This window comes from Rattus norvegicus, chromosome 8, assembly GCF_036323735.1.
Source record: "Rattus norvegicus strain BN/NHsdMcwi chromosome 8, GRCr8, whole genome shotgun sequence".
NCBI lineage: Eukaryota > Metazoa > Chordata > Mammalia > Rodentia > Muridae > Rattus > Rattus norvegicus.
The window spans coordinates 64,815,690-64,842,001 of NC_086026.1; the positions used below are offsets into that span (position 1 = coordinate 64,815,690).

The window sequence follows — 26,312 nt, forward strand, 5'->3', positions numbered from 1 at the left end:
AGTGGGCTCTGCGAACTATGTGGCTGATCGTGTTTGTAGGTGTCTGGCTTTAAATGGAGTCTTACCTGAGACTTAGCCCAGGGCCCTTTCTACAGCGAGTGCTGGGGGAATGTTAGGGAGGAGAGAAGGGCAGCCAGTAGGCACCTCTCTGCTCACAGAGGTAGGGGAGGTAGGCATAGCAGAAGATTTGGTTATCAGTGTCAGGCAGCCGGATGCCTCATCCTGACTTGTCAAATTTCTTCTTTTTCCCAGGCCTTGCTTCACAGAGGCATGGTGCCCTCCCCTTCTAAACGCCTGTAGTGTTGTGAAGTCTCAGATTCTGACATTTCCAACCATCTTTGGAGAAAAAGGCCTGCGAATGTGGATTTGGAGGGGTTAGGGCAGCAGCAAGAGGAAAGGTCTGCTGTGGACACCTGAGAGGTGGTGCCCTGTGGTCCCAGAGTGGACAAGGGCAGAATGACAGCCACAGCAGGCACTCCCGCCAACAGGAAGGCCTTGGCCTGGGTCTGCTATCCCAGCTTGTAGGACCAGCTGTGTCATCGACACACAGCCTAATGAACTTTCTGATATTACTGTGGTGTGGATTTAAAGTGTCTCCCCCACATAGCTCACGGATACCTAGAGGATGACTCCTTCCACTACCAGCAACTCCCGCTCTGTTGGGTGGAGATCACACCCATGGATCCACCTCTGTAGTTGATTGGCAGGTAATATACACCAATGAACCTACAAGCAGACACTGGGCACAGAAAGCCTCTCTGTCAGTGACCTGGTACGAGTTACTTACCTTTCCACACCACTGTCCCTCAGCCGTGATGTAGGATAACTGTACCCCAGCATCTATTCCTAGAATTTCTGTGAGATATGTTAAAGCACACAGACCTGAGAGAGAATCTCGTACACTGGCCATGGTGATGGTGTTACCGTGGCCCCGGCATTCCCTTTTACATCTGTGAGTGAAGGGGTAAAGAACAGAGGCGGTGAAGTGGAGAGGAAGCTGGATGTGTGACTGCATGACCGTGCATGCGCAGGCTGGCACACGCTAAATGGGTCTCTGAGCGGGGATCTGTGCATGCATGTGCTGCTTCTGCCCAGTCAGTCATGGGGAGTGTGAGGAGCTCTCTGTCAGACAAGGGCCTGGGAGACAGTCCCCAAAAGTGTGTCCTGCTTCTTGGTTTTAGGAGGAAGGTAGAAAGGATGGAAAGATTGACTAAGCAAAAAACAAGCTAACAAAACAACTCCTCCCACACACAACAAAACAAAAACAAAAACCCCACAACAAAACAAAAACCCCACAACAAAACAAAAACCCCACAACAAAACAAAAACCCCACAACAAAACAAAAACAAAAACCCCACAACAAAATAAAAACAACTCCCCCCACAACAAAACAAAAACAAACAAACCCCACAAAAACAAATAAAAGCCGGTTTGTTTTCCATTGCCTGCCTTTATGGTGACTCTCAAGCCTGGCCACAGGCTGAGATTGCTGCTGTTTCCCTCAGGCAAGGCTTGTCCTCAGGAGGGGGCTGTTGTCATTACAGAGTGAGTGGCCACCTGACCTTCTCAAGGGTCTTGGGGGGGGGGGGCACCGGGAGCTTTCTCTGCAGTCCTTAAGTCTTCCACTGTCACAGCTGGTGCTAGGGCTCTCAAACCGTGGCCACTACTCCCAAGCGCAAGAAAAAAGGAAAGGGAGTCTCTTGGGTGCCACAGCCCGAAGTGTAGAGAGCAGATAACCCAGGTTTCTCTCAAAGGGAAAGGCAGGGCTGGACCAAACTAAAGACACCGCATGTATCACTCATGCCAGCACTCCAGCACTGGACTCCTGGGGCAACCAGGACTCCGGAGACCCACGCTCAGGGACCTGGAAAATGGTTTTCCAGCAGCAGAGAAATGGAGGAGGTGAGTGCCCCTCCCCCCCTCTCAGCATAGTCTCGAGAGACTCGGTTTCTGGTTAGGAGCGGGGACTTTCTCTAGGCAGGAGAGGGTTAAAGGTTGAGCCTAGGACTCCTGCAGAGATAGCCAGTACCTGGGAGGTTTGTGGGATCTTAGGGGTAATGGGAGCCAGGCCAAAATAGCCTTGGGGTGGAGGGTGAGGTGACAAGTATCCCGGAGTGCCTGGAGCGGGCACAGAGCTGAGCCCACTCACTGACTTTAACAATAAGCTAAGTCCACACCTAGGGCAGGCATGCAGAGCAAGCACATTCAAACAAATCGTTGCCCAACAGGCAGAGATGTGCTTAGACCTCACTTCTAGCAAGGCCCACACTGATACCTTTCCAGGATACCTTTCCAGAAGTGAACCACTATGGTTACTATAGATACCACACACTGAGCACGAACTAGGAGCCGGGTATGATTCTAAGGCTTTTCCTGTGATTAGTTTAATTTTTACAAAGCAGAGAGAGCTGTTCTAAGTACAGCCATTTTACAGACAAGGAAAAGTGAGGGAAGGAGAAGAAATGAAACACCCGAAGTCACAGAGGCCAGCACAGATGCAGGGGCCCTTACTTTTCATGGTCCATGGTCCGTGGTTTACTAGCACACACATTCATCCAAACTTAATCTGGCCCCAGAGCCAGAGCTGCGTGTTGGAAAGATGGGGAGGGGTCAGCCTGTTGACAAGGGGGTGTAGGCTGTGACAAAACTCTGGGTCCAGAGAGCACTAGCCCAGAGGTGGAGGCGGGGTCAAAAGCCACAGGAACCCGGCTGTGGAGTGAGGTGCCAGACTGTTTCCAGCGCTGAAGCATCTCCGAGCAGCGATTTTTGAGCACCCAGGACCTTTCGAACCCCGACTTTCTGCAGCGCCTGTGCTAATGCTCAGGACTGCAACGATTTCACAGCCCAACAGACTTGGCTCTGAGCAGCTGGACCGCCGCGCCCGAATTAGCTCTCAGGCAAAGAGGCCTGCGGGATCCAAGGCCGGACGTAGGATCCAAGTCCGGACATTGGATTTGCTAGAGACGCCTTATCCCAGAAGCCCAGCCGCACCCCTCCTAGAGAGGCATCAAGTTCTTGGTGTCCTTTCAGAATGGGAGTGAGGGACTAACAGACCACCGTTGGATAAACGCTGTTTGTACCTCATCGATTTGTCTTTCAATCCCTTGAAACAAAACTCATAGCGATTTTTGTTTTTGATTAAAAAATCCCCGAGTTTTAGAAGTTGCAGATTTTTCAAGGATTAAAAAACCACCGGGAAGACGGTAAACTACCCCGCGCCCCACATTTGTTTCTGATTATTTGTGTTGTAATTGGTTTGTGTAATCTAAAGTCAGAGAGTTCGTAAAAATCTTTTACTCTGGAAGAGTAACACATCTCGGCAGTGTTCTCAGGATCTGTGCAGCTGAGAGGAGGAAAGAGAGGGTGGGAGTCAGCATTAAGTGAACCAAAAGAGCGGAAAAACAGAAGGGAGAAGTGCCTAGGCCAGGGGTGGGGGGACTGTGGCCGGGGAATCTCTGGATTCCTTTTGGCTTACCCACCTGCAACATCGAGTTTTCTACAGACGGCGCGGGTGGGAAAGTCCGCACAGAGTTTATCCAAACCCAAGGTGGTCATTTCCTACCAGTTCTCCCTAACTTGGACCCCGCCGAACAAAGGCTCAGGCCCACAAAGGGAGAAAGGTGGCCGGCTGGACCAGTGATGGTGTGACACACGGGATCCTCTTTTCTCCCTCAGGTCTGTCGTCCCCAGGAGGAATTTTTAATTTAAAAATTATAAAAGAAAAACACTTTTAAGGGAGAGAGGACTCCCATCTATCCCCAGGAGTCTATTGCTCTGCTGGGAAGCGACTCGGGCAACCGCCCTACAAGCCCGAAGGAAGCGCAGCGCTGCAGCAGAGCCCGCTGGGTGGAGATGCGGCTTCCAAGGGATTGCGGGACCCGGGGCTGCAGAGAGGATCCTGGAAGGTTTCGGGGGAGGGGGCTGCGCTCCATTGTTCACTCCGAGCCAATCAGAGCTTTCCCACTTCCTCCCAGCCAATCTCCCTTCGCCTCCGACTCTACCCCAGCCCACCCTCCGGGTCCCCAGCATCTCTCTAGCTAGCTCCACGGGCGGTGGGAGAGCCGGGTGACGCTACAGGTCCCGCCTCCAGCTCGGGCCCCGGGCGAGTGCGTGCTGACGTCATGCTGCGTGCGGGCCGGTGCGGAATCGCTCCTTCAACTCCGCGGGGCAGGAGTTAGTTAGCAAAGAGCGGAGGCTGGGCGCGCGACCCTGGTCCTTCTGCCCCCGGCCGTACGCTTTGCTCACGTCTCTCTCTGCATGGTGGATATTATTTTTCATTATCCTTTTCTGGGTGCTATGGGGGATCATTCCAAGAGTAAGTCTTTCTCTGTGTGTGGGTGTGTATGCGTGCTTGATATGCAACATTTCCAATGCAGAAGAATGTTTAGCGGATTCTACAAGTGGCTTCTATTTGACAAAATACTTGGGAGAATAAAAAACAAACAAACAAACAAGCAGTGCATTTCGCCTGTAACATTGTTTATTCGTTGGAATCCTACTATTTTATTTTGTAATTAGACATTATTTCCCAAGTTGGCTGGGATGACCTCAGGCTGTGAATTCTTTCTCTTTTCTACTAGGGCGATTAGGTTTGACTTAGGGAGATGGGTTTCTTTTCTGTCTTTCGAAGCTAGAGAGGTTTCAGTCGCTTGATCTGAGGTGTTTAAACTAAGAACTGTCGAAGAAGCTAAGAGGGGACAGGGCTGAATGCTGCGGTGTCGGTGTTGAAATAGGAGGGAGTCGCTGTGAGCGGGAGCGGGAGCGGGCGGAAATCCGGGCTTAGCCGACAGTGTGGACACGGAGGCGTCCGGGGCTCCTCGGTGTCACCGTGCTGTTGCCTGCCTGCCTCCCGTTATTTCTGTCTCTAACTGAACCGATACTACACCCGTGTTCAAAGACGGTGATAACGGAAATGTCAGGAGATTGTGTTGTTTTCGTTTCCTATTTTCTGGATCATTCCAAAGCTTTTGGTTCCCTTGTGGTCGCACTTCTAAGAGCGGGAGAGCGAGGGAGGGAGGGTTGGGTTGGGGCTGCAGCGGCCAAGGCCGGCCCGGGTCCGGCAGCCGGGCCTGACGTGGGCCCTGCGCCCTTCCCTGCCAGAGAAGCCCGGGACGGCCATGTGCGTGGGCTGCGGGAGTCAGATCCACGACCAGTTTATCCTTCGGGTGTCGCCCGACCTCGAGTGGCACGCCGCCTGCCTCAAGTGCGCTGAGTGCAGCCAGTATCTGGATGAGACGTGCACGTGCTTCGTGAGAGACGGGAAAACGTACTGCAAGCGGGACTACGTCAGGTGAGCCGGCGGGACCCGGGGTTCGGCCCCCTTGGGCTGGGGAGGACTCGGCTGCGCGTCCTGGCCTCGGGTCCTCGCGCTGACTCCCGCCGCGCCCGGGCCCGCAGGCTGTTCGGCATCAAGTGTGCCCAGTGTCAGGTGGGCTTCAGCAGCAGTGACCTGGTGATGCGGGCGCGGGACAGCGTGTACCACATCGAGTGCTTCCGCTGCTCCGTGTGCAGCCGCCAGCTGCTCCCTGGAGACGAGTTCTCGCTGAGGGAGCACGAGCTGCTCTGCCGAGCCGACCACGGCCTCCTGCTGGAGCGCGCTGCGGCCGGCAGCCCGCGCAGCCCTGGCCCGCTCCCCGGCGCCCGCGGCCTGCATCTGCCAGGTAAGTCGCTCTCCCGGCCCAGAGCGCTGCGCCCGGGTCAGTGGGATGTACGACTGTGTAGCCGACCGTTGAGCTTCCGACGGGAAGCCGGTGTGAAAGGCCGCGTGCGCTGGGAACCCTGCTATGTGTCTGCGTGTGCGGAGGGAAAAATTGTATGTGAGCATGCGAGCCTCGGGAGTTGTGTTCTCCGTGGCCTGGACCCGGTGTAGGACATAGACTAGGATCGGGAGAGTGGAGGACCCGGAATTCTAGGTGCTGCCTGCCTGGGTTGTGTTTAGAATTTCTTTGATGAACAGGTTACCGTCAGGGAGAAAAGGTATCCCATCCAGAGCCTACGGAAGAAGGCCAGCGGTGCAGAAGAGGAGCCTGTGCTCTTGTTTTGATGTCCAGCTAGCACAAAGGGAGTTTATTGAATAAAACCTTTCTAGGGTGGTAGGTGCCTTGGCCAGGAGTTGCTCAGACTGGGAAATAAGTGTTGACAAGAAGCAGGTGGAGAGTGCCACAGAGACCCCAGTTCTAAGAAGCCAGGGGCTCTGCTACCCAGCCAGAGCGAACTAGACCAGGCCTTCTTGTGCTGTGTGACACCAGGGACTCCTTCCTCTCTGTGACTCCGTTTCCACACAGTAGAAGGAGGAAATTGGTTTGGGTGGGCTATTTGTAAATGTTTATCCAGTCCTAGAAATGCCTAGAGGGGACATTAATGTAAACAATGCAGCTAATATCTAGTGGGTGTGTAGACCTGGTTGGAAGTAAAACAGAATGGACTTGGTGTTGAATGAACCCTGTCTGAGTTCGCCCAGGGTCTCCCCTTTGTTTTGAAATGTAGGCTTGAGGCTGTTCCGAGGTGGGTGTGAAAGTCAGCAGTCACTGGACTGAGGAAACCCGGAGCACTGGAGAGAATCTCAGACTGAAGCCCCAAGGCAGGCAGCCAGGAAGGAGCCATTCTGTGCCCAGAAGGCCTCTGTTGCACCAAGTTGGAATCTTCCCAGTCTGAGAGTGTTCCTAAGGGCTAGACCAGCCTAGCCTACCCCTTAGGAGCAGAGAGTCTCCCAGTCTAGGAGTTGTCCTGTAACCTGGGTCCCTGTCCCTTTTCTTTCCCCGCCGGAGTCGCATTTCGATTTCCACCTCTTCCTCTAAAACTCCACCTTCTTCTAGAGGGCTTTGCTTGTCCGGCTGGAGGCAGTTGGGTTTTCCTAGGGTATATTAGTACCACAGCGGTCTAGAACAGAACTCCAGAGTCCTGTAGGACTCGGGGTGATCGCTGCAAGGCAATCGGGCTAGGGAGATAGGGACAGAACAAAAAGCATTCATCCTCTGGGTTAGGCGAGCGGATGGGGAGGGAGAGGAACAATAGACAAACGAACGGAATATCAGGGAAACGAAATCTTGGGGAGAATGGCTGGCGGCCGGTCAGACCTCCTGTCTCTCGGCTCCTGCAGACGCCGGGTCCGGACGACAGTCCTCACTGCGCACGCACGTGCACAAGCAGGCGGAGAAGACAACCCGGGTGCGGACTGTGCTCAACGAGAAGCAACTGCACACCCTGCGGACATGCTACGCCGCCAACCCGCGGCCCGACGCGCTCATGAAGGAGCAGCTGGTAGAGATGACCGGCTTGAGCCCGCGGGTCATCCGCGTGTGGTTTCAGAACAAGCGTTGCAAGGACAAGAAGAAGTCCATTCTCATGAAGCAGCTACAGCAGCAGCAACACAGCGACAAGGCGGTGAGGTGCTGGTGGTGGCGGGACGGCGGGTGGTAGCCGCCGCGGCTTTTGAAGGCCTCTTTCTGGGGAGAACGAGGCAGAGGTGGACTCCCCACGTACCTTGGCACCCGCACCTTAGAGGAAAGGTTGACCTTGGCTTTTAAGTTGCTGTGGTTGGGGGTGGTAGATTGTGCCAGTGACAGCCCAGAGTTGAGGGGCCCTGGGCTTAGAGACGACCCTGTGGTGTGGTTGGAACTACGGAGTTGTACTTTGGGGGAAGGAGGAGGGTAAAGCTCGACCCGAGTTTTTGTTTGTTTGTTTGGTTTGGTTTCGCATATCTGGCTAGGGAAGGGCATAAAGGACTTCCGTTTCCCTGGCCTGGTGTTTGACTCCTAGGAGTGAAAGGAGTAGTAGCATTGTGGACCCTGGGTCTCCACTGAGTAATGGGGGTTCGTTGTGTGCAGTGGAGTGCGTCTCCTCCTCAAAACAATTTAATTCCCAAATCACTCTTCAGAGCCTGGGGCTCTATGCTCAAAAGTGGTGCAAATACTGACCTAACGCCTTGTGCTGTGTGCTTGCCCCTCAGAGTCTCCAGGGACTAACTGGGACGCCTCTGGTGGCGGGCAGCCCCATCCGCCATGAGAACGCCGTGCAGGGCAGCGCAGTCGAGGTGCAGACGTACCAGCCGCCCTGGAAAGCTCTCAGCGAGTTCGCACTCCAGAGCGACCTGGATCAACCCGCCTTTCAACAGCTGGTGAGGCCCTGCGCAGACTGCACAGTGGGAGTGGTGTGGAGGGGACTTCATTCGTATAGGACAAGGGTCTTGGGGACAGATTTGGTAATGAGAAAGCCTGCTGAGCCCGCAACCTCGCTGCTGACACTAACCGGGTCCCAATCCCCCTGTGCGGGTGGGGACTTGCCATCCCTCTCTTCAGGGTTTACTCAGCTGACGGCTTGTCTGCAGGGAATACGCCGGGTCTCTGAGCAGGTGACCCAGGAGCAGAAGCTTGAGCGTGTGTTCACTTTTTCTTTTCTGGTGTCTCTGCCCTCGCAGGTCTCCTTCTCCGAGTCAGGCTCCCTAGGCAACTCCTCTGGTAGCGACGTGACCTCTCTGTCTTCGCAGCTCCCGGACACCCCCAACAGTATGGTACCTAGTCCGGTGGAGACGTGAGACAGGACCCTTCCCTGCCAGCCCGCGGACCTCGCATGCTCCCTGCATGAGACTCACCCATGCTCAGGCCATTCCAGCTCTGAAAAATCTCCGGCCCTTGTAATTATTGTTGTTATTTAAAGCGAGCGGGCAGAGGCACGTGACAGCGACAGGACGGCCAGCAGCGCGGGGACACTTGCCTGCCTCGCTGAGACTGGAGACTCCTGCTTCAAGGACTTTTCGGTTTTTCTTTTTTTCCTCATAACTAGAATTTGGGACATTCTGGGTTGGCTCCGCCCTTGCCTCTCCCTCGCCGCGTGGGGAACTGCCACTCTGTCTCTGCGCCCCACTCGCCCGGGAACCCACTTGGTGGGGTCCTACGGGGCTCTACCGGCGAGGACGCCTGCTCCGAATTCGCCTGCGCTGACCGAGGCTTTGCTCTGGACTTGGCGGCGAGGACGGGACAAAAACAGACATAATCCCCAAAGCGCATGACTGCCGGACAGAGTAGAAACGAGACTGTCTTTTAAAAAGTGTTTTAAATTATCAGTCGACGGAGGACAGTGAGAGCCTTTGCCGAACAAACGTAAGTTATTGTTATTTATTGTGAGGCGAATAGTGGGACGAATATTTTGATCTTAATAAAAAACAACCCGATGCCATGCCGCGCCTGTGTGCTGTTGGCGCCACGGGAGCCAGACGAACGCCACTTCGCGAGTGGGCCTCGTTTCAGCTTCACCGGCTCCACCCGCCCTCGTGCTGCGGGTCAATCGGCGCCCGACCGGCGGGCCAGACCCTGATTGGGCGCCGAGGGCGTGCCCGACGGGGATTGGGCGTCTATGGGGCGGGCCCCACACTTATTGGGTGCCGACGGGGCGGGGCAGGGCGGTTCCGGTGCAGTGTGAATTGCGAGGCGTTTCCGGAAGCGGGAGCGCTCCTTGCGGGAGGCGAGGAGGCATGGAGACTGGTCCCCGATTGGATTGTGGGGTGACTGGCTTAGGGAGCGAAGCTCACCCTGCGGCCCCGGGCTCTGCGGCGCGTCCTCCGTGTTGTCCCTAGAGTGGATGCGCGACGTGATCAATCTCGCTGCATTTATTAATTCCCCCGTCTAGACAGAGGAGAAGGCCGGGGCGGCTCCTTATCTACGTTTGGCATCACCTGCAAGCGATACACTGAAGGAGCCACAACAAGCCCCCGCTAGGATCGCGGCTGCAGGAGAAAATAAGTCCACCCAGAACCAGTCTGGCGTGTCTTTGGTTTATTTTCTTTCCAGGCCCGAAATGGAGGGGGCGGGGGATGGCCCCTGGATATGTCGTGCCCAGGTCACTTGGTGTGACATTTCAAACCCCTGCGACTTGTTTTCTTGAAAACTGGCTTTAGTGATCGCAGGAAATAACCAAGAGATACTGAATCTGCAGCAGGCCCCCGGGCAAGCAGGAAAAAAAAAAAAAAAAAAAAGATCCCGGCAGGCTCAAGTTTTACCCTCTACAAATATTTAACCCTTTGGCAGTCTGGGACAGTTCTTCCCTAAAGCTGGTTCAGAAAGCTGCCAGCTTCCAGCCAAACCACCATCCTGCAACAATCTGACATTTCTACGTTCTTGTATGCACAGTTAAATGGCCATCAGGTTGTCCCTCTATGTACAGGTTTTGATTTGTTTTGTTTTTTTTTTTCGGAGCTGGGGACCGAACCCAGGGCCTTGTGCTTGTTAGTTGTTTTGTTTTTTTGAAAAAGTGTAGTGCCCTACTGGGTAGGGGACAGTTAACCATTTCTAGCATATAGGTAGGGACTAATAACAAATGTGCAGTCTGGGATAGAGGAGTAGAAACTCTCTGTTAGAAGCAGTTGCTTGGGCTGTCCAGCAGTTTCACACACATGCACCCACAACCCCAGTTAAGGATGGAACGGTTCCTGGCAATTAAAAAAAAATAACAGGTGGGAAAATGGAATCCTATTTATAGTTTACTTCCTGAAAGTCAAAGTGACGTGATGCAAGCACTTTAAAAAAATCGAACTTTCTTCTTCTTGGGGATTTAGGAAATGGTCTGCAAATTTACATATATATACACACATATTCTGTATATCTATATTATATACATACACAGAGTTAATTAGGGCCAGGTTTACCTCGAAAGGCTTGTTCTTTGGGCGTCATTCTCTTAACTTAGACCATTCCTTTCCAAGCAGAAATACAGATTTCTGTTTTGCATCTGGTTGGCTATTGGATGGGGAAACGAAACTATAATAAATCTTACTTTTGGAAACTTGCCTATCAGAATACTGTTTTTTTACTTTTTATTAAAAAGGAATGGGCCCTTAAGGAATTTCAGTATTAGCGATAAATTTTCACTTTGGACAGGGTGCAGTATTTTACAAATATCTACCCACCTAGTTACCATAATCTTTCCCCTCATCATTTATAGCTTAAGCCAACCAACAGTCCATTTCCACTGGACACTTTTGTGTGCCTTTTATTACTTTGGGGGAATTGCCCAGGTAAAGTGGTTGTGGTGCAGAGAGAGAGGTGTGAGTGATCACAAGTTTTTTCTCCCACTACCCACCCAGAGGAGTGTGTGGCACTCTCAAGTTCCCAGGAGGGAAGGCTTGTAATGTCCTTGGCAAGGTGTCAGATCTACAGTTAGTTACATTAATAAATATCAATTTCACTGGTGCCCAGGCCGTCTTTAAACATCTTCTGTAATGAAGCAGAGATCTTCTAGTAAATTAAATCACCGGTGACAATCACAACTTTTATATTTTGTGCTAATGTTGAGCTGGAGTCATCCAGATCTGGAGGAAAATCTTAGTTCAAGGAAAGGGACTATGGATAGAAAAATGGAATTATTTAGCATGATTCACTTCAGAGTACGATTTCCTCAGAAGATGTAACTAATTATTTGCTTAGCTCTGTTGAATTGAGGCAGGAAAAGGATCCCAGAAACAGACAAATTTTTGGCCACACAATTTGGTACACATTGTAAGGCTGCATAATTCTGGGAAATTCAGAGTCCTTGTGGCAGTATTCCCATTGAATTTTAATATTGGATGAGTGAGTGCCGGACAGAAACCAGCCTTTCAGTTTTGAATACGGAGTAGGTTAAAGCTCAGTCAGAGCTGGGGAGACCAGGTTTAAATGAGCCATTGTTCTAAGACTGCCCTCCCCAAATGCCAGACTCTGCCACTTTTGCCTAGGGGTGGGCTTTACACTGCCCAGCAGTTAGCTGTGAGGCGGGGGGGGGGGGGGGGGGAGAGAGAGAGAGAGAGAGAGAGAGAGAGAGAGAGAGAGAGAGAGAGAGAGAGAGAATGAGAATGAGAATATATGAATTGGCCCCCCTTTGGAGGGAGAAAACAATGGACAAGTAAGTTTGTGCAGAGAAATAAGTTCCCAATGGAGCTGCGATAAAAGCAGGAAATTCGGAGTTTATTAAGCTGATGCATGGGCAGATTAGAGGCTTTTAACTGTGGGTCTGATTGATGTAAAAGTAAACTTTCTTTAAAATGCTGAGATTCCGTGCTATAATGAGGATTGTGTGACCAATTACAGGCTAGCACCTTGTTGATGAAGACTGTGCATGGAGAATACAGCTAAATAGAGCTAGGTTGAGAATAGTGATGGGAGCCAGAAAGGGCACAAGGAAGTAAGTACTCCGCTCAGATCCAGATGTGGGGGGCTGGGCCTTTGTGCCTTTTGCAGCAACCCCCAGCCAGGAAGCAATGCTTGGTCGATCCAGCCTTTGGTCAAGAAGGTCAGCACCTACAGGGAGAGTGGGTTATCAGTTGGGCTCAGGGGTGGGCAAAAGTTTGCCTGTTGGGAAGTTGGATGTGTACATCAAGTGTGGGGCAGAGACGGGAAGGATTGGAAACCTAGAGGACAATGTCGTCTCTGATATCCCCCAGAGAGGGTCAGGAGCCAAGGAAAGATGCTGGTGTTTTTCACAGCTGCAAGGGACTGACGAACAGAGGTTAAGGTCAGAGCCAGGTCTTGACCTAGATGCTGAGCTCCTGATTCAAGGTCACAACGCAGCGACTGTCAGAGTCTGGCGGGGTTTGGGGGTGGGGCAGTTGCATCTGAGGACCCCGTAAGAAGCAGCAGTTCTGACGTGCCCTTGGGGTTTTAGAGTAACTGGCTCGGAAGAGTTTAGGGGTAATTTTGTTACCCTGGGTGCAAAATGTTGTGCAAATGTTGCTGCTCCTAGGAGTCCAAGCAGCTTTCCCACGTCGGGTTCGAATTCTCAGTTGGTGGTGCGCCACTGCCCCAGGTGGAAGCCGCGGGCACTGCTGACTGTGGCGGGCACGTCCCACAGAAGGGCAGTCCGAGATGTTTAATTGCGAATTCTGGGAGGTTAATCACGGTTGTCTCTATTATTTATGGTCTTTTGGCAAATTTCCGAGCAGATAAGAGATATATATTCCATCGCGAATAGCCTCGCAGGAAACATTATAAATATTTGATGTTCCCCCACCACCCTGCGAGGACCGCCCTCTACCTGCCCCCTTCATACCTGCAATTTTAGTTGTCCCTCTCTCCTTCCCTCCCCAGAGATGGGGTGTGTAGGGTCCAAGCAGGAGCACCCACAGTGCTTGGCATGGCTTACATCAGACCTCTTTATTTTCTTTCGATTTGTAAAACAGTAAAATACATTGAACATAAAAAAACTGTAGCGCCATGAGGTTCAAAAAGGAAGTGTGGGGAATGTTAGGTAAGTTTGCTTTTCTGTAAGAAAGGCAAAACTGTGTTGTTCAGTTTCCTGTGACAATCTTCAGGTTTTGGGGTCAATTTTCCACAGCTAGATCTTTGCTGGTAACTGCAACCAATGTCACTCAGGCTCCACACTGGGTGGGTTAAGAGGGCCCCCTGCGGCACAGCATGGCACCGCTGCGTGTATTCAGAGATATGGCCACTCTCATTGTTTCTTTTACTCCATGTTGTTTCAAGTAAATTATTTAAAAACATACTTGATGCCCCCTCTTTTTTTTTTTAAATAATTTTAGAGGCTAAATTTAACTCAGAAACACTAATAGTTCACAGTGCTATCTGCCAATGAAGTTCCCAACGCGTGATTAGGTGCTGTAATTTCAAACAGTCCCAAGGCTTACTGAAAATATTACCTACACAGGTCTCAACTCCAAGTTTTAGAAGAAAAACTTAGTGCAGGGCTTATAAAGTCTTAACACTTTCTCAAATTCGTACTGCTTTAATGTGAAAAGTCAACACTGAAAACTGTGTTACTTCATTACAAGAATGATATTTGTCTAATCTTACTCATATTACAATTGCAACTTACACAGAGTGGAAGTAGACAAACGCCAAAATAAGTGCATAAATGAGACGAACTCAATCTGCAAAGTTAGGAGGACAGCCCGGTCTGTACAGTCTCTATAAACACTGCCAAGAGGAGCACATCTACAGCGGAGGGAAGAGGATGGACAGACCACAAGTTCCCAAAGGAACACAGAAAGCACTAACAAAGGTACTCAAATACAGAATTGGCTAAAAAAAAAAAATTATTTTTTTTCTTTTTTCAAGAAAAATTGCCGGGCTTCTTCCCAGGCCTGCTGAGGAAATCTGTTAGCCAGCTCCAGGTAGTCCCCAGGGTTTCCGCATTTCCCTGAGGGAGATAGAAAAGAGATAAAAAGTAAACTCTGAAGGCTTAGATATTAAACTTACGTTGATATTAGAAGGCGAATGAACCATACATTCCAAGTAAAGTGCTCTAGTGTGTTATAAACTATAAACATGTATTTTAGCCACAATTCAGTCTGTGCTTCTAGCATATTCAGACTTTAACCCATATATAAAACCTTATGAAGTATTTATTTTGGGACTTGAGAATAAGCAAACAGGTACAGTGAACATAACAGCGTGACAGCCATGTATGGTCTTATATGGACACATTTTTGTGAATGGTGACTTTTTTATTATTTTTGGTGCTGAAGACTGAACTTAGCACTCTGTACACAAGGACCAGCTCCTCCACTGAGTCACAACTGGGCCTAAATGGTAACTTCTTTTTCCCAAAGTAACCTACTTAATTTAAAACATAGACTTAGGCATAACTTTGAAACTGTTCAAATCTGGCATTCAGTAGTTATCTAGAGAGCAGAGGTGACCTTTAACAGCCTCCCCCTACCCCCCAAAAAAACCCTTGGTGTAATCATGGGTAGTGGATATGAACGCTGAAATTCTTAGTGGTGAGAACCTGGGAGCCCACAGCTCCTTTTAAATCTAAGAGGTTACCTGGATGACAACCTAAAAATGACAGACACATTTTATTAAGGCCTTAATCTAAGTAAAAAGGGAACCCATATAAAAGCTGTAAGCTGGATACTTGGTAAGAAGTCATCTTACAAAAAATAGATTATTAATTTTTCTGAGTCAGGTTTCATTGTGTAGCCCTGGCTGGCTTGTAACTTGTGCCTGTGCCTATATCATACTGGGATATGTGCATATACATATATATGTACACACACACACACACACACACACACACACACACACACACACACAGAATTAGAGGCACTGGATCTCCTAGAACTGGGGTTACAAGGGGTTGTGAGCTGCCTGCCATGGGTGCTGAGAACTGAACTCTGGTCCTCAGCAAGGGCAGCGGGTGAGCTTAGCTGCTGAGCCGTGTCCAGCTCTCCCACTGTTTTTCGTTCACTGAGTGAGTCTGCTATGAACTGTTAATGAGGGTGCTGGAAGCAAAGCAGAGAGCTGTCCAATGGCTGTCTCGTGTGTGAGGCCTGTTGTAGACACAAGGACAGCAAAGAAAGTGCCTGCCCACCCCCCACCCCATCCCTGAGAAGAAAGGTTGAGACTTCCTCTGGCTCTGCTCAACCAGGCAAAGGGGAGGCAGCCTCAGCTTCGGACTTGGCTTTCCAGACACTTTTTTTTTTTCTTTTTTTTTTTTTTTCGGAGCTGGGGACCGAACCCAGGGCCTTGTGCTTGCTAGGCAAACGCTCTACCACTGAGCTAAATCCCCAACCTCCAGACACTTTTAAATGGTGACTCATCTTTTTTAAGGCAGAAGAAAAAGAAAAACATCTACACAGTTATACTGGCAAAAAATATTATTGCTTAATTAAAATTAAATACATTAGAATATTTGCAAAAGTATTTTCATATGCTTAAAAATTAAATGTGTTTTGTAAGAAATAGTAACAAACGGCACTGATTTCCCTCACATGTTCTAATAGCTTTAAAAAAAAAAAAAAAAAAAGAAAAGAAGAAACAGGCTGTAACTGAGTGAGGGCAGACCTGAACTTGCAGAGTCTATGGGAAACAATGGCACTGGCTTGAATTTCTGAGAAGTTGCATATCTTTCTGTTTACTTTTCTGAGTACCTGAGTCAATAAAGCCTCCCATTTTTTTTCATGATACTGTAACAGTTTTGTGTTTTTCCTTCTGTGTACTTTGCAACACCTGCCTACTGTAGATTTTTTTTTTTTTAATGACAGCCGAATTGTCTCCAAGTAAAGGCTTCTTGATAGGTGCTGTAAAGAACCTATAGGAGTGGGCCTAAGAACAATGAATGTTATATATTTCATTTCATGAGATAGGTTCTTATGTAGCCCAGGTTGGCCTCAAACACAGTCTATGGCTAAGGGTGACTTTGAAAGGGTTCTGTGTCTACCTCCCTGTGCTGGGATACAGACGTATGCTACTATGTCCAGTTCTGAAGAACATTTATCACTATCAAACTGATGAGGGCTTAGGAAAATCTAGAGTGGGGCTCATTAATCAGACATTCTGCCACAGCAGCCTGAGAGCAAACTGTACTTCAGTTACAGCCTCGGTAGTAGGCTATTTTAAGGTATTTAAGATGGTAAAAATGAAGCTTAAAATTCTATATCTCTGTCTCTGACCAGGAGAACAACTCAGCAGAACAAAAAGAGAACAAATGCCTGAGACTCTTTACTTCCAGAACTCTGTTAATGGGATGTTAATGTTTCTCAATGTAAAGTTTATTTTCAATTAAAATAGGTCAAGTGCTTGAATTTAGGGGTGTAGCTATTGTTATGGCACTTTATTTCAACATGGACAGAGAACCCATGTTAGGGACTGAAGCACTTATAGTGATCTGGTGGCCAATGGTAATGTTATATGACTGGTTTCCTTCTGGTTAGTAATTAGCATTTAATAGATCTTATTAAATCTTATACTAGGTAAGGACAAAGGCGGTTTCTGGTTTTCTTTATTTCTGTGAATCTTCTCTATAGATTCACATGATATAGTTGATTTCATTATTCTCCAAGTATGTGGTGTCTGAACCTCACATACTTGAGGTGACACAGGAATTCTCTAATTGTTCTGGAAAAAGGAATGCAAGCCCATTCAGGTAGCTGACACATATGTGGGATTTAATCTTAGAGGGACTCACCTTTGGGATTCGAAGACTGGTTATCCACATGACCCGGAGTCTGTGCAAAGTCCTGTGTGAGAAGAGAGACGTGGAGTTGAGACTACCGTTCTGATCAGAACTGCACAAAGTCCCTCTAATCCTGTGTCACAGGAGCACAGAACAGCAGAAAAGAATGAGTGCGGCCAGATTCTTGAAAGCTGAAACTAAGTCTTCATGAGCACTGCCAAGGGCCAGAGCACTGTCTACAACCATAACTGTATACCGAAACCCTGAAACCTCAGCCAAATGTACTATTTTAAGGCAAGAAGAGATTTTGATAAAGGTTTTTGGGGTGTGTGTAGGAAACTATGATTTTATCACTCTAACCCAGGCTACACTCCAGTGAGTGACCCCTATTCAGACTCTTGAGTGCTTATATTATAGGTGTTGCCACTGTTCCTGGCAAGAGCTTTAACTACGAATGTGAGAGACTGTATAATCCAGAACGTCCAGGACTGTTCCACAGAGAAAGAAACCCTGTCTCAAACGCTAAACAAAAACAAGTGTTGTGTTCACTTCACCTTCAGATGGAAATAGAAAAAAATGTAGACTACAAATCTTCAGAAACTAGTGACAGGCCATAATCTCACTTTAACATTAGTGATTATTAATAATCTATACATGGAACCATGACAAATTTAAAAGTTAAAATTCAAACTAATTTTCTTGAACACAATTAAAAATGATCCTACTTTACTAGTCTACCCCAAATTAAAAACAGTTATTTTTGTACCACTTAGCAAAAACTGTATTAAAAATGGTTTACTTGGAATAGTTGTGATATTACCCCCAAATGGTATGTGTATGTATGTAAGTATACATATATAGGACACATATACATATATGTGTGTGTGTATGTATATATATATAAACTTGTGTTCATACTTGTGTTTGAGACAGTCTCACTACACACTTTAGGATGGTTTCACACTGTCATCTTCCTGCTTCAACCTCCTGAGTGCTTATATTTTTAAAGTATTTTTTAAGAAACTAATGTGGCATACATGGAAACTTGTCTCCATCGAGGCCTCTCCATTTAAGCTCTAAAAAGCTTCCCTTCCCCCCTGTGTCCCTCCCTCCCAGACCATGGCTTTTCTCCACAGCATTCAGCTCCTAACTAACTGTTCTGCTATGTGGTCTTTTGTTGTTTCATGAATGGTTTTGAAGGTGGGTTTTGTCTGTCTTATTCACTGATACAACCCCAGGGTCTAGGGAAGAGCCCAACACAGTGAGTGATCTGAACAGAAAAGACCACGGTCTGAAAATGCCTAACGTGCATTTTTACTCAATGACCTAGCGAGTATCTCTAAGATCAGATGAAGAGTCCTGTGCTGAAGTGATGGTTTTTTTTTTTTTTTTTTTTCCGGAGCTGGGGACCGAACCCAGGGCCTTGCGCTTCCTAGGTAAGCACTCTACCACTGAGCTAAATCCCCAGCCCCGTGATGGTTTTTTTTTACAGTGGTAAGAGTTTAAGATTTTAATTTAATCATGAACCAGTCTGAAATCATGCTTGCAGATCCGAATACATAACTTGAATGCGTTTTCAGAAAATAGGACCCAGACTCAAAACGGAAAAATATTTCTAAACCTCACTGACCTCGAGAGCAGTGCTCATTAACTGATCGCTCACAGAAAGACAAGGAGTACTGACGGCCATAAAGAAGGCCCTGACGTCCTGACTCTCCTCTGTGGCTCCCAGGCAGCTGCATATACTCACACTTTGACAGAGATATCGGAGCACTGGCCAGCACAGGGACAGCACACACAACACTGCTTCCTGTTTCACTATTAGGAGGACAGGAAGTATGTGTAGCAGGGAGCAATTTTAAGAGTGGAACATTTGGGGGGAAAAAGAGACATTTCATAAAATAATCCACAAAGATTGAAAAACCCTCGTTTGGAACTGTCATCTTGTCATCGCTCTGCCAGCTCAGTGAACTAACATGTACCCTGTGTCAGTGCTTGCCACGCCACTGACTCTGACTTCAATCCCACAGAATTTCGTTGGATCAAATACAAGGTTGTACTACTGAACCAAGCACATCATTATTTATTTTTAAAATATTCAAATAAATTCAAAGTTTTATCTTTCTTCAGCGACTATCCTTTGTAGCAAGACTGAAAAGCAGACACACGTGCCAGTTGAAGCCTTAAAGGAGCCTGGTGTCCTGTTAAACAGTTTTAACTGGGTATAAGTTTTCATTATATCAATGGCAAACAAGCTCTTGCTTGAAATCCTCCAGGCAGAAGCATTTGACACTCCACCCTGCTTCTAGTAATGTGACTTCAGGCTTTAGAAATTATGTTCTGAGCACAGACACAGGTGGAGGGCGAGAGTGAAGCTGCCTCACATTTACTTCTCAGTCTCCTGAGTTTCCCATAAAACAGGAGAAACAAGGCATTAGGTTGAAGGTACCTGAATGAATGTGGCCAGTAAAACACAGCTCATCTCTTGCTCCAGAATGAGCTTGTTCTGATGGTTGTTATGACACGCAGCGATAAGTGAAGGGAACAGCACTTTGATGAGCCTTGGGTCACTGAAATACTGGAAAGGCAGCTGGCAGAGCTTCTGCAGCACCGTGGGGTGGCGGCCGGACTGTACAATTACCTGCAACAGAGAAGGAGATGGTCAACTGCTGAAACCCTGGCCTGCCCCTTAGTCAGCTGCTGTTGGTCTGCACCAGGGACCATGTGAAGGAGGTAAAGGTAGATAAAGGCACTTGGTTCCTTACCAGAGCTCAATGTCAGTGACAGCTGCAAAGAGCCAAACTTTTAGAAACCTCATTTCTCAACTTAAAAAAAAAAGATTCTGAAGGTTTTACGGTCATTTAACAATCATAATCCACGGTGAAGGGCACAACTTCCACGGAGAGAGCCATCTATCACCTAGGCAACAAATTTAGGACACACACTTTTAACTGAGCACCCTCATGTCCTCAAAGCTCCTAACAAAGTAAGATAGTGTCTGCAGGAGCCCTGCTCACTGCAGTCTCTGCCCACTGTGTACACTGCATGCAGCTAGATGGGTTCCTTATGTAGACAAGTCCTAGAAAGAAAAGGGGGAATGGAATGGTTTTAGCTAGTACAGGCTCTAAAAGACCCTTTCTCCAATCCCTACTCCTTATCTTGGTTTCCATCAGTGCCATTGAGTCTAAAAGGAGAACTGTTTAGATAATGAGACTGTTGTCTTGCAGCAGTCTGGGTTTACAACTGTGTACACTTTAATAGGGCAATGCAATTAGTGGGCTGGCAGGGAAGCTCTCCTAATTCACTCCCTAGGCTGAAATGATAAACTAAGAAATGCCAAAATCAGATCTGTTTCAAGTAACTACGATTAGACAATTCTGATATGCAAGAGCAGAGGAACCCAAAGCCCACTCCGCAGTACGGGAGGAAACCCGAGAACATTAGGGACACTGCAAAGGCTGCAGGTCAGGACTGTAAATTGTACTGGGGGCGGGGTGGGGGAGAACACAACGTTACAGGTACACACCCAGACAGGATGGCATTCAAATTGAAACCAGAAGGACAGAGTGAAACAGCAGAGGCAGGAGAAACATAAATTACTGGGATTTACAAGTTTTCAAAGTACTTTTAACAATATTTTAAGAACACATTCTCAGATGATAATGCAGTGTGCTTTAAGAACAAAATCAACAAAGTAATAGTTCACATATTTTTGTTCAATAGCTAAAATGACATCAAAAGTTTTGGAGACTGTTGATAGGGACCTGTTAATACCTTTAAATCCAAAAGGAATTTTAAAGACTTGCACTGTGACAATTCTGCACATGGCTGTGCAATGCCATTTCTGACAACAGCCGAGAAAAATGTGCTCCACCATCCACCTTATTGGTAAAGCTTCCACTTAAATTTTTTATTTTAATTATTATCTACATATTTTGTAACACAGCCAAATGGTTACCACTTTAGAATTTATAACAATGCCATTATTGAAATCCCCCCTGGGGGGGGCAAAAATTAAGAACTAGTTTTTTTTTTTTAAACTTCATTGTTAAAATGCCATTATTATGACAATTCAGTAATTTAAAAAGCATTAAAAGGGGCCAGTTTGGCTGGCACAGACACAATATCAACTCAAAGACGCCAGCTCCCTGGTTCTGGTAAATTAGCGCAGCGTGTGAGAACATCTGTTGTACTCACCGTATTCAGCCTCCTAAAGCAGTGTCCCCTGCCTCAAGGAACAGCAGTGATTATCCATTACCTGCTTATAGAGTGAGTTTATAAATCTCACGGCAGTGCAGTAAGCCAACCCTGATGGAGGCTACTACCTTTAGGTATTTGGACTAGAGAAGATGCAAATGGGCAAAGGACAGTTTGGTTACCTCGTATTAAAGAGCTGTAGCCATAAGATCGCCTACTGCAGGGCCCAGCCTAGTTATTTGTAAGGAATCTGTAAGGGCCGGTGTGGTCATTGGGACACTTCAGATGCTGTGGGAAGGTAGGGTTGAGAGGTCCACAAAGTGCATCGAGACCTGGTGGGCCAATTCAGGTGGGTTTGTGGAGCAGAGTGTGATGTAGTGAGCGTGAACGGTCAGCTAGATTGGGTAAGTGCTTCCCTTAGGGTCAGGGGAGCAAGCCTGGGAATATGAACATCCTGACTTTGATGCTCAGCATCAAGCACTAGGAGAGTTGCCCGTGGGGCTTGTGAAAGAATGCCATGCTGAAGGCAGGCCTTAGTTTTATTTCATTTCCTCACTCATTTCCAGGGTTTAGGAGAGCAAATACCATTCTGGACTGCTTTCCAAAATTTCCAAAAGCAGTAGGAAGTTAGCAGAATCATCATGGAACACAAGGGTCTTCCTGGCTGTGCATAGTTAACCAACTCACACTTACAGTACAGAGTTTCTGGAGTTTGTCTACCTTCTTGATGGAGTTTAATGACATCAGTGACCACTGGACTGTTACCTTGCCACCCAAGTCCTAAGGTGAGTACTGGTCAGGATACCTTCCCACCTTTCAGGATGTACTGGTTAACTGGAATCCCAGAGTTTCCTTCCAGAGCACTGCAGCAGTAAGATGGGCGCGCCCTGGCTGGTTCTAAGGTGGCTAAAGTCTTCAGCTAGAGATACAAGGCAGGAACAAGTATAACCTAATGATAATGAAAGCCTCTTTCAAACATACTGTCCACGTGCAGATGCTGAGCTGGGCTCCAGTATTACCAAGAGGAGTCTGGCCGTGTGACTAATGGAAAAGGTGCTGGTCATCAAGCCTGACAACCTGGGTATGACCCCGGGAACCCAGATGGGAAGGAGACATGGTGGAAAGAAAGAATCGACTTTTGTAAGTTGTCCTGGGACTGTCACATAAGTACTACTGACACACAAGCACTGTGTTCATATGCGCAACAGAAGTGCACATACACAAATAAACACATAAATGTACAGATTAAGAGAGGTGCAAAGTGACCTTGCTTGTAGGTACAGTTATGAGATACCTTTGCCAGGCATGATGATGCACACTTTAACCCCAGCATTGAGGAGGTGGAGACAGGTGGGGCTCTGTGTGTTCAAGGACAGCCTGATCTACATAGTGAATTCCAGGACAGTCAAGATTACATAGAGAGAGGCTGTCTCAAAAAAAAAAAAAAAAAAAAAAAGGTGCTAATCAAAGAACTGGAGATCTGAGGGATCTGCCTTTATTCACTGATCAGCTGAGGAGCCTTTGGCAAACTGTTCAATTGCTTTGGGTTTGAAAGTAGACAGTATTTTTAAAAGTATTTTTTGAAGTCTCTCTTTCACATACAAATCAAATAGCTCAGGTTTACAAAGTAAATCAGCAACAGTATTATGATATACCCCGATAAGGAAAGAAAAAATGGCCAAGAATACTGGATTTTTAAACATATTCTTTCTCATTGAAAGATTTCTATAGTTTAAATTTGAGGAAAATAATAGGAAGCCATTTGACTGGATGAGAAAGGCTCGCAGCCACCCTTCCATTCTGCTCCGGGAGGCTGTGGCAGCACAGCTCCTCTGGTCTCTTAGGGAGAAGTCGGGGCATAATTCTGTCCCTGTTGCCCTATTGACCATAGGGTTTTCTTTAGTGTCCTTGATGAGGGAATCACAGGTGGCAGAGAAGAGTCCCTTGATGACTAACTAGTAATAAACATTAGTAGTAATGATTCTGCAAGCTGTAGCTTTAGAAAAAGGAAAGAGGATTCTGGAAATGGGGGGGGGGGGAGGACCAGGAGGATTTGGGTGTCAGAGAAAAAGGGACTCCAGGTAAGAGGATGGGTGGTGGTGCCCAGGATACACAAATGAACTTGGTAGTTCTTTAATTTGCTTTGGATCCTGGCCACCCACTAGGCTTCTGGCGCCAACCAGAGAGTGCTAACTTGAGCCTTCATTTGTGTTCCATGCCAAGTATATACTAATGCCATAGGGACAAAAGAGAACCAGGAGTCCTCCTCACACACAGTGAAGGTGCAGTCTGTTGGACAAGATTGGTTTGACATTAGTTTTGTGGGAGATGAACACGAGGAATCTGGTAAGGATGCTGTACTGTGTGAGGAGAGTGTTCCTTCTACATTCTCTTGAAGCCACATTGACATGGTGAATTGTATGTGGAAGACAGGATCAGATGCAGGCACTTGGAAACTGTAGATGAAGGAATTTTTGGGAAGAAACTCACAGATTTAATATCAGTTTGTCTTAGCTGACCAAAGCAAAACACTATAGCTTAGAGGGACATAAGTGACACACATTTATTTCCTACCATTCAGGCTAGAAGTCTGAGGTCAGGTTATCAGCATGGTCAAGCTTTCTTGAGGATCTTCTTTCTGGCTGCCTAGCTGTGTGCGTTTCCTTGGCTTAGTGCATCTGGACAGAGTGATACTTCAATTATTCTTGTGATAAATCCACGGATCCAATGTCCTCAGAATGATGTCCCATTAAAAGACTGCCATAGCTCTCTGGGTGCTACAGAGGTAAGCGGCTTTCCCTGGACTGGGTTATAGGCACTGTGCAGTCTCAGAGTGTAGGTTGGCATTACACAGCTGTGGGCTCTAGGTCTGGCTCTGTCACGATCATTATAACCACTCAGCTGATTTAAGTTCAGAGTCTTTTTCATAAAAGAGGTGGACAAAAGCTTTCAAGGTTTAATTGCAGACCTAATGTGTCCATGCCCTCAAAGCATAGGCAGTATTAGTTAGGACTACTGGTTATCTTACCAGCTTTCTGTTCTGCATTTTCTGTTGGACCAGGAACAGAGCTCACACCCAGCCTAACAACTGCTTTCCAGCATCCCTCCCCCATTTCCCTAGAGCAGAGGGTCTGGCAGAGGCAGGCTTCAATCATCAGCAGGCTTAATGTCACCTGAGAAGCCATTACTGAGGTTGCTCTCTGGCCTTGCCTGTGCAGAACAGAGCTATGCAAACAGTGTTTGGGGTACCAGCCAGGATCTTGTGGTAGTGAAATAGGAAATGCATTCTGACAGTTTTGAAAAGAAAATCCTTGCATAAGCATGGTCCAAGAAACACAGGTAAGTAGTAGAGAGCAACAGAGGCTTAGTGCGTGCTTCCTCCCTTCCACCCTCCCTCTTTTCGTGTCTGTCCGTCTGTCTACATTGAGTTTGAGGTCACTGTGTTGGACTTGTTATTATGGAAACTGTTATTGGCTTCCAATTCATATCTAGGATGAGCTTCCCTTAACATACTTGAAATCCTCAAGTACTGGAAGACATCCCAAGTAGTATAAATGACAAAAGTCAGTTCAGCCAGGTGCAGGGTGCATAGCTGTGAGAAGTAGCAAAACTTATCATATCCCTCACTCACCTTCCCAGCAGCAAACAGCAAAGTGATTGGATTTTGTGATACTCTGAGCTACATTGTCTAGAAGGACACCAGAACTGAGTGAGATCTCAAGGTCCTGAGACCAACTAGGGAATTCTGGTTTGCCTACAGGGAGAGATACGGAAAACGACTTTTATGGACTAGGTAACATTTGTGTCTTATGAGGGAGGAAGGAGGTCAAGATCATCTAGGGTATTTCCAGAACCTTAGCAACCTCCATCTAGGCTGAGACAGTACTCAGGAGCCTAGCCTCTCTGTCTACAGCATCTGAAGTCAGCTCCAAGGTGGCAGACAGGGACCACTGCTGTTATAAAGAGAGATTCAAGCTCCAGGAAGTTCAAGAGATGTAGTCTAAGTCCCCAGCCAGTCTGGGCTGGAACTGAGCCTGGAAAACTCTCTAAATTCCAAATGTTGGCTTGTTCTATCCTTCAGGCCCATCCAGAACCACCTCTTTCACAAGGCTGCCCATTCTTGGGTAGAAAAGCTCGTTAGCAGTTCTGAGCTTATCCCCCTGACTGGTCATTAGCCAGAGGTGTCTTTAGTGACAATGTCAGCCCAGATATAGATGAGCATGACCCATGGCCATTCTAAATAGACGAAACCAACCAACATACACAGATCAAACTAACATGAAAGGCCTTTCTTCTAAAACACATGCTTTTCTTGGCTCAGTATCATGTGACCAGTCCTTGGTTATGTGCTGGACTGTGCCAAGAGTTTGTTTCAAATGATCAGTTTTATTAATATGAACAAGAGGAATGGTTGGGAGTGGGGCAGGACTCCTAGGAGTGAACAGTTGGAACATGTGACTCCAAAATGAGCACTGTCTTGCTGTGGCTGAGCACATAGCCACCTCCCAGGGCAGGCCTACAAACCCTGCCGTATGTATGTACATATGTATGTATGTATGTATGTATGTATGTATGTATGTATGTATGTATGTATGTGTACATGACATAACAATATACATATTGGTTTTTTTTTTTTTTTGGTTCTTTTTTTTCGGAGCTGGGGACCGAACCCAGGGCCTTGCGCTTCCTAGGTAAGCGCTCTACCACTGAGCTAAATCCCCAGCCCACATATTGTTATTTTATGTGTATGGGTTTGCCTCCTTGTGTGGCTGATGCTGGAAGAGGCCAAAAAAGGTGTCAAATCCCCTGCGAATGAATAGGCATTGAAGCTGGGTCCTGTGAAAGAGAAGTTCGAGTTCTCCCTGCTGTGATCTGCATCTTAAGTGTGCAGCCGGGTGCCCAGAGACTCTGGCTCCTTAGGTTTTCCATTCTGTAGCACTGTTAATCTCCAGCATCAGCAAGCAGACTTCCTCTGTTGGAAGTCTCTGTGACAACTCCAGGGGCTTGCCTCTTAGTAAATGTTTAACAACTTTCTGGTTTTTATTCACTTTCATTAGAGATGTCCTTGTGAACTTGATGGGGACATATTTTTCCAATCCATACATCTTTAGTATATCTTTCTCCCAAGGTTGTCACCTTTTAGATTTTACTCTGGTAAAAACAGTTTGTGGAGGTGTTGTTAGCCTGGGGCCAGGCAAGCAATCTACCCACAGCCCTCCTACCATAGTTTTCA

At 47.5% G+C, this 26,312-nt stretch overlaps 2 protein-coding genes across 11 annotated transcripts in view; one reads left to right on the forward strand and one right to left on the reverse strand.

The window, feature by feature from the left end:
- Positions 1 to 4,189: 4,189 nt before the first annotated feature.
- Isl2 (ISL LIM homeobox 2) lies at positions 4,190 to 9,175 on the forward strand. The gene is made up of 6 exons (NM_020471.2): positions 4,190 to 4,316; positions 5,102 to 5,291; positions 5,399 to 5,661; positions 7,101 to 7,384; positions 7,950 to 8,117; positions 8,418 to 9,175. The coding sequence occupies exons 1-6, from the start codon at positions 4,259 to 4,261 to the stop codon at positions 8,532 to 8,534; spliced, it is 1,080 nt and encodes a 359-aa protein (NP_065204.2). The 5' UTR covers positions 4,190 to 4,258; the 3' UTR covers positions 8,535 to 9,175.
- Positions 9,176 to 13,099: 3,924 nt separating this feature from the next.
- Scaper (S-phase cyclin A-associated protein in the ER) overlaps positions 13,100 to 26,312 on the reverse strand; it is a 399,452-nt gene continuing 386,239 nt past the window's right edge. For 9 of the 10 annotated variants that reach the window (XM_008766363.4, XM_039082386.2, XM_039082383.2 and 6 more), the window contains 3 exons: positions 19,332 to 19,523; positions 16,895 to 16,946; positions 13,689 to 14,122 (listed from right to left, as the gene is read on the reverse strand). In XM_008766363.4, coding sequence (XP_008764585.1) covers positions 14,019 to 14,122; positions 16,895 to 16,946; positions 19,332 to 19,523 — 348 coding nt within the window. In that variant the 3' untranslated portion in view covers positions 13,689 to 14,018. Of the gene's footprint in view, positions 14,123 to 16,894; positions 16,947 to 19,331; positions 19,524 to 26,312 lie in introns of all 10 variants that reach the window. The other variant, NM_001427719.1, reaches the window with a different exon arrangement.

What these genes read in the sequence shown, in the direction of transcription:
- Isl2 (NM_020471.2), top strand. Translation starts at nt 4,259, where the DNA reads ATGGTGGATATTATTTTTCATTATCCTTTTCTGGGTGCTATGGGGGAT. An exon ending in TATGGGGGATCATTCCAAGA is followed by an intron (nt 4,317 to 5,101) that starts GTAAGTCTTTCT and finishes CTTCCCTGCCAG; the next exon opens with AGAAGCCCGGGACGGCCATG. An exon ending in TGCAAGCGGGACTACGTCAG is followed by an intron (nt 5,292 to 5,398) that starts GTGAGCCGGCGG and finishes CCGGGCCCGCAG; the next exon opens with GCTGTTCGGCATCAAGTGTG.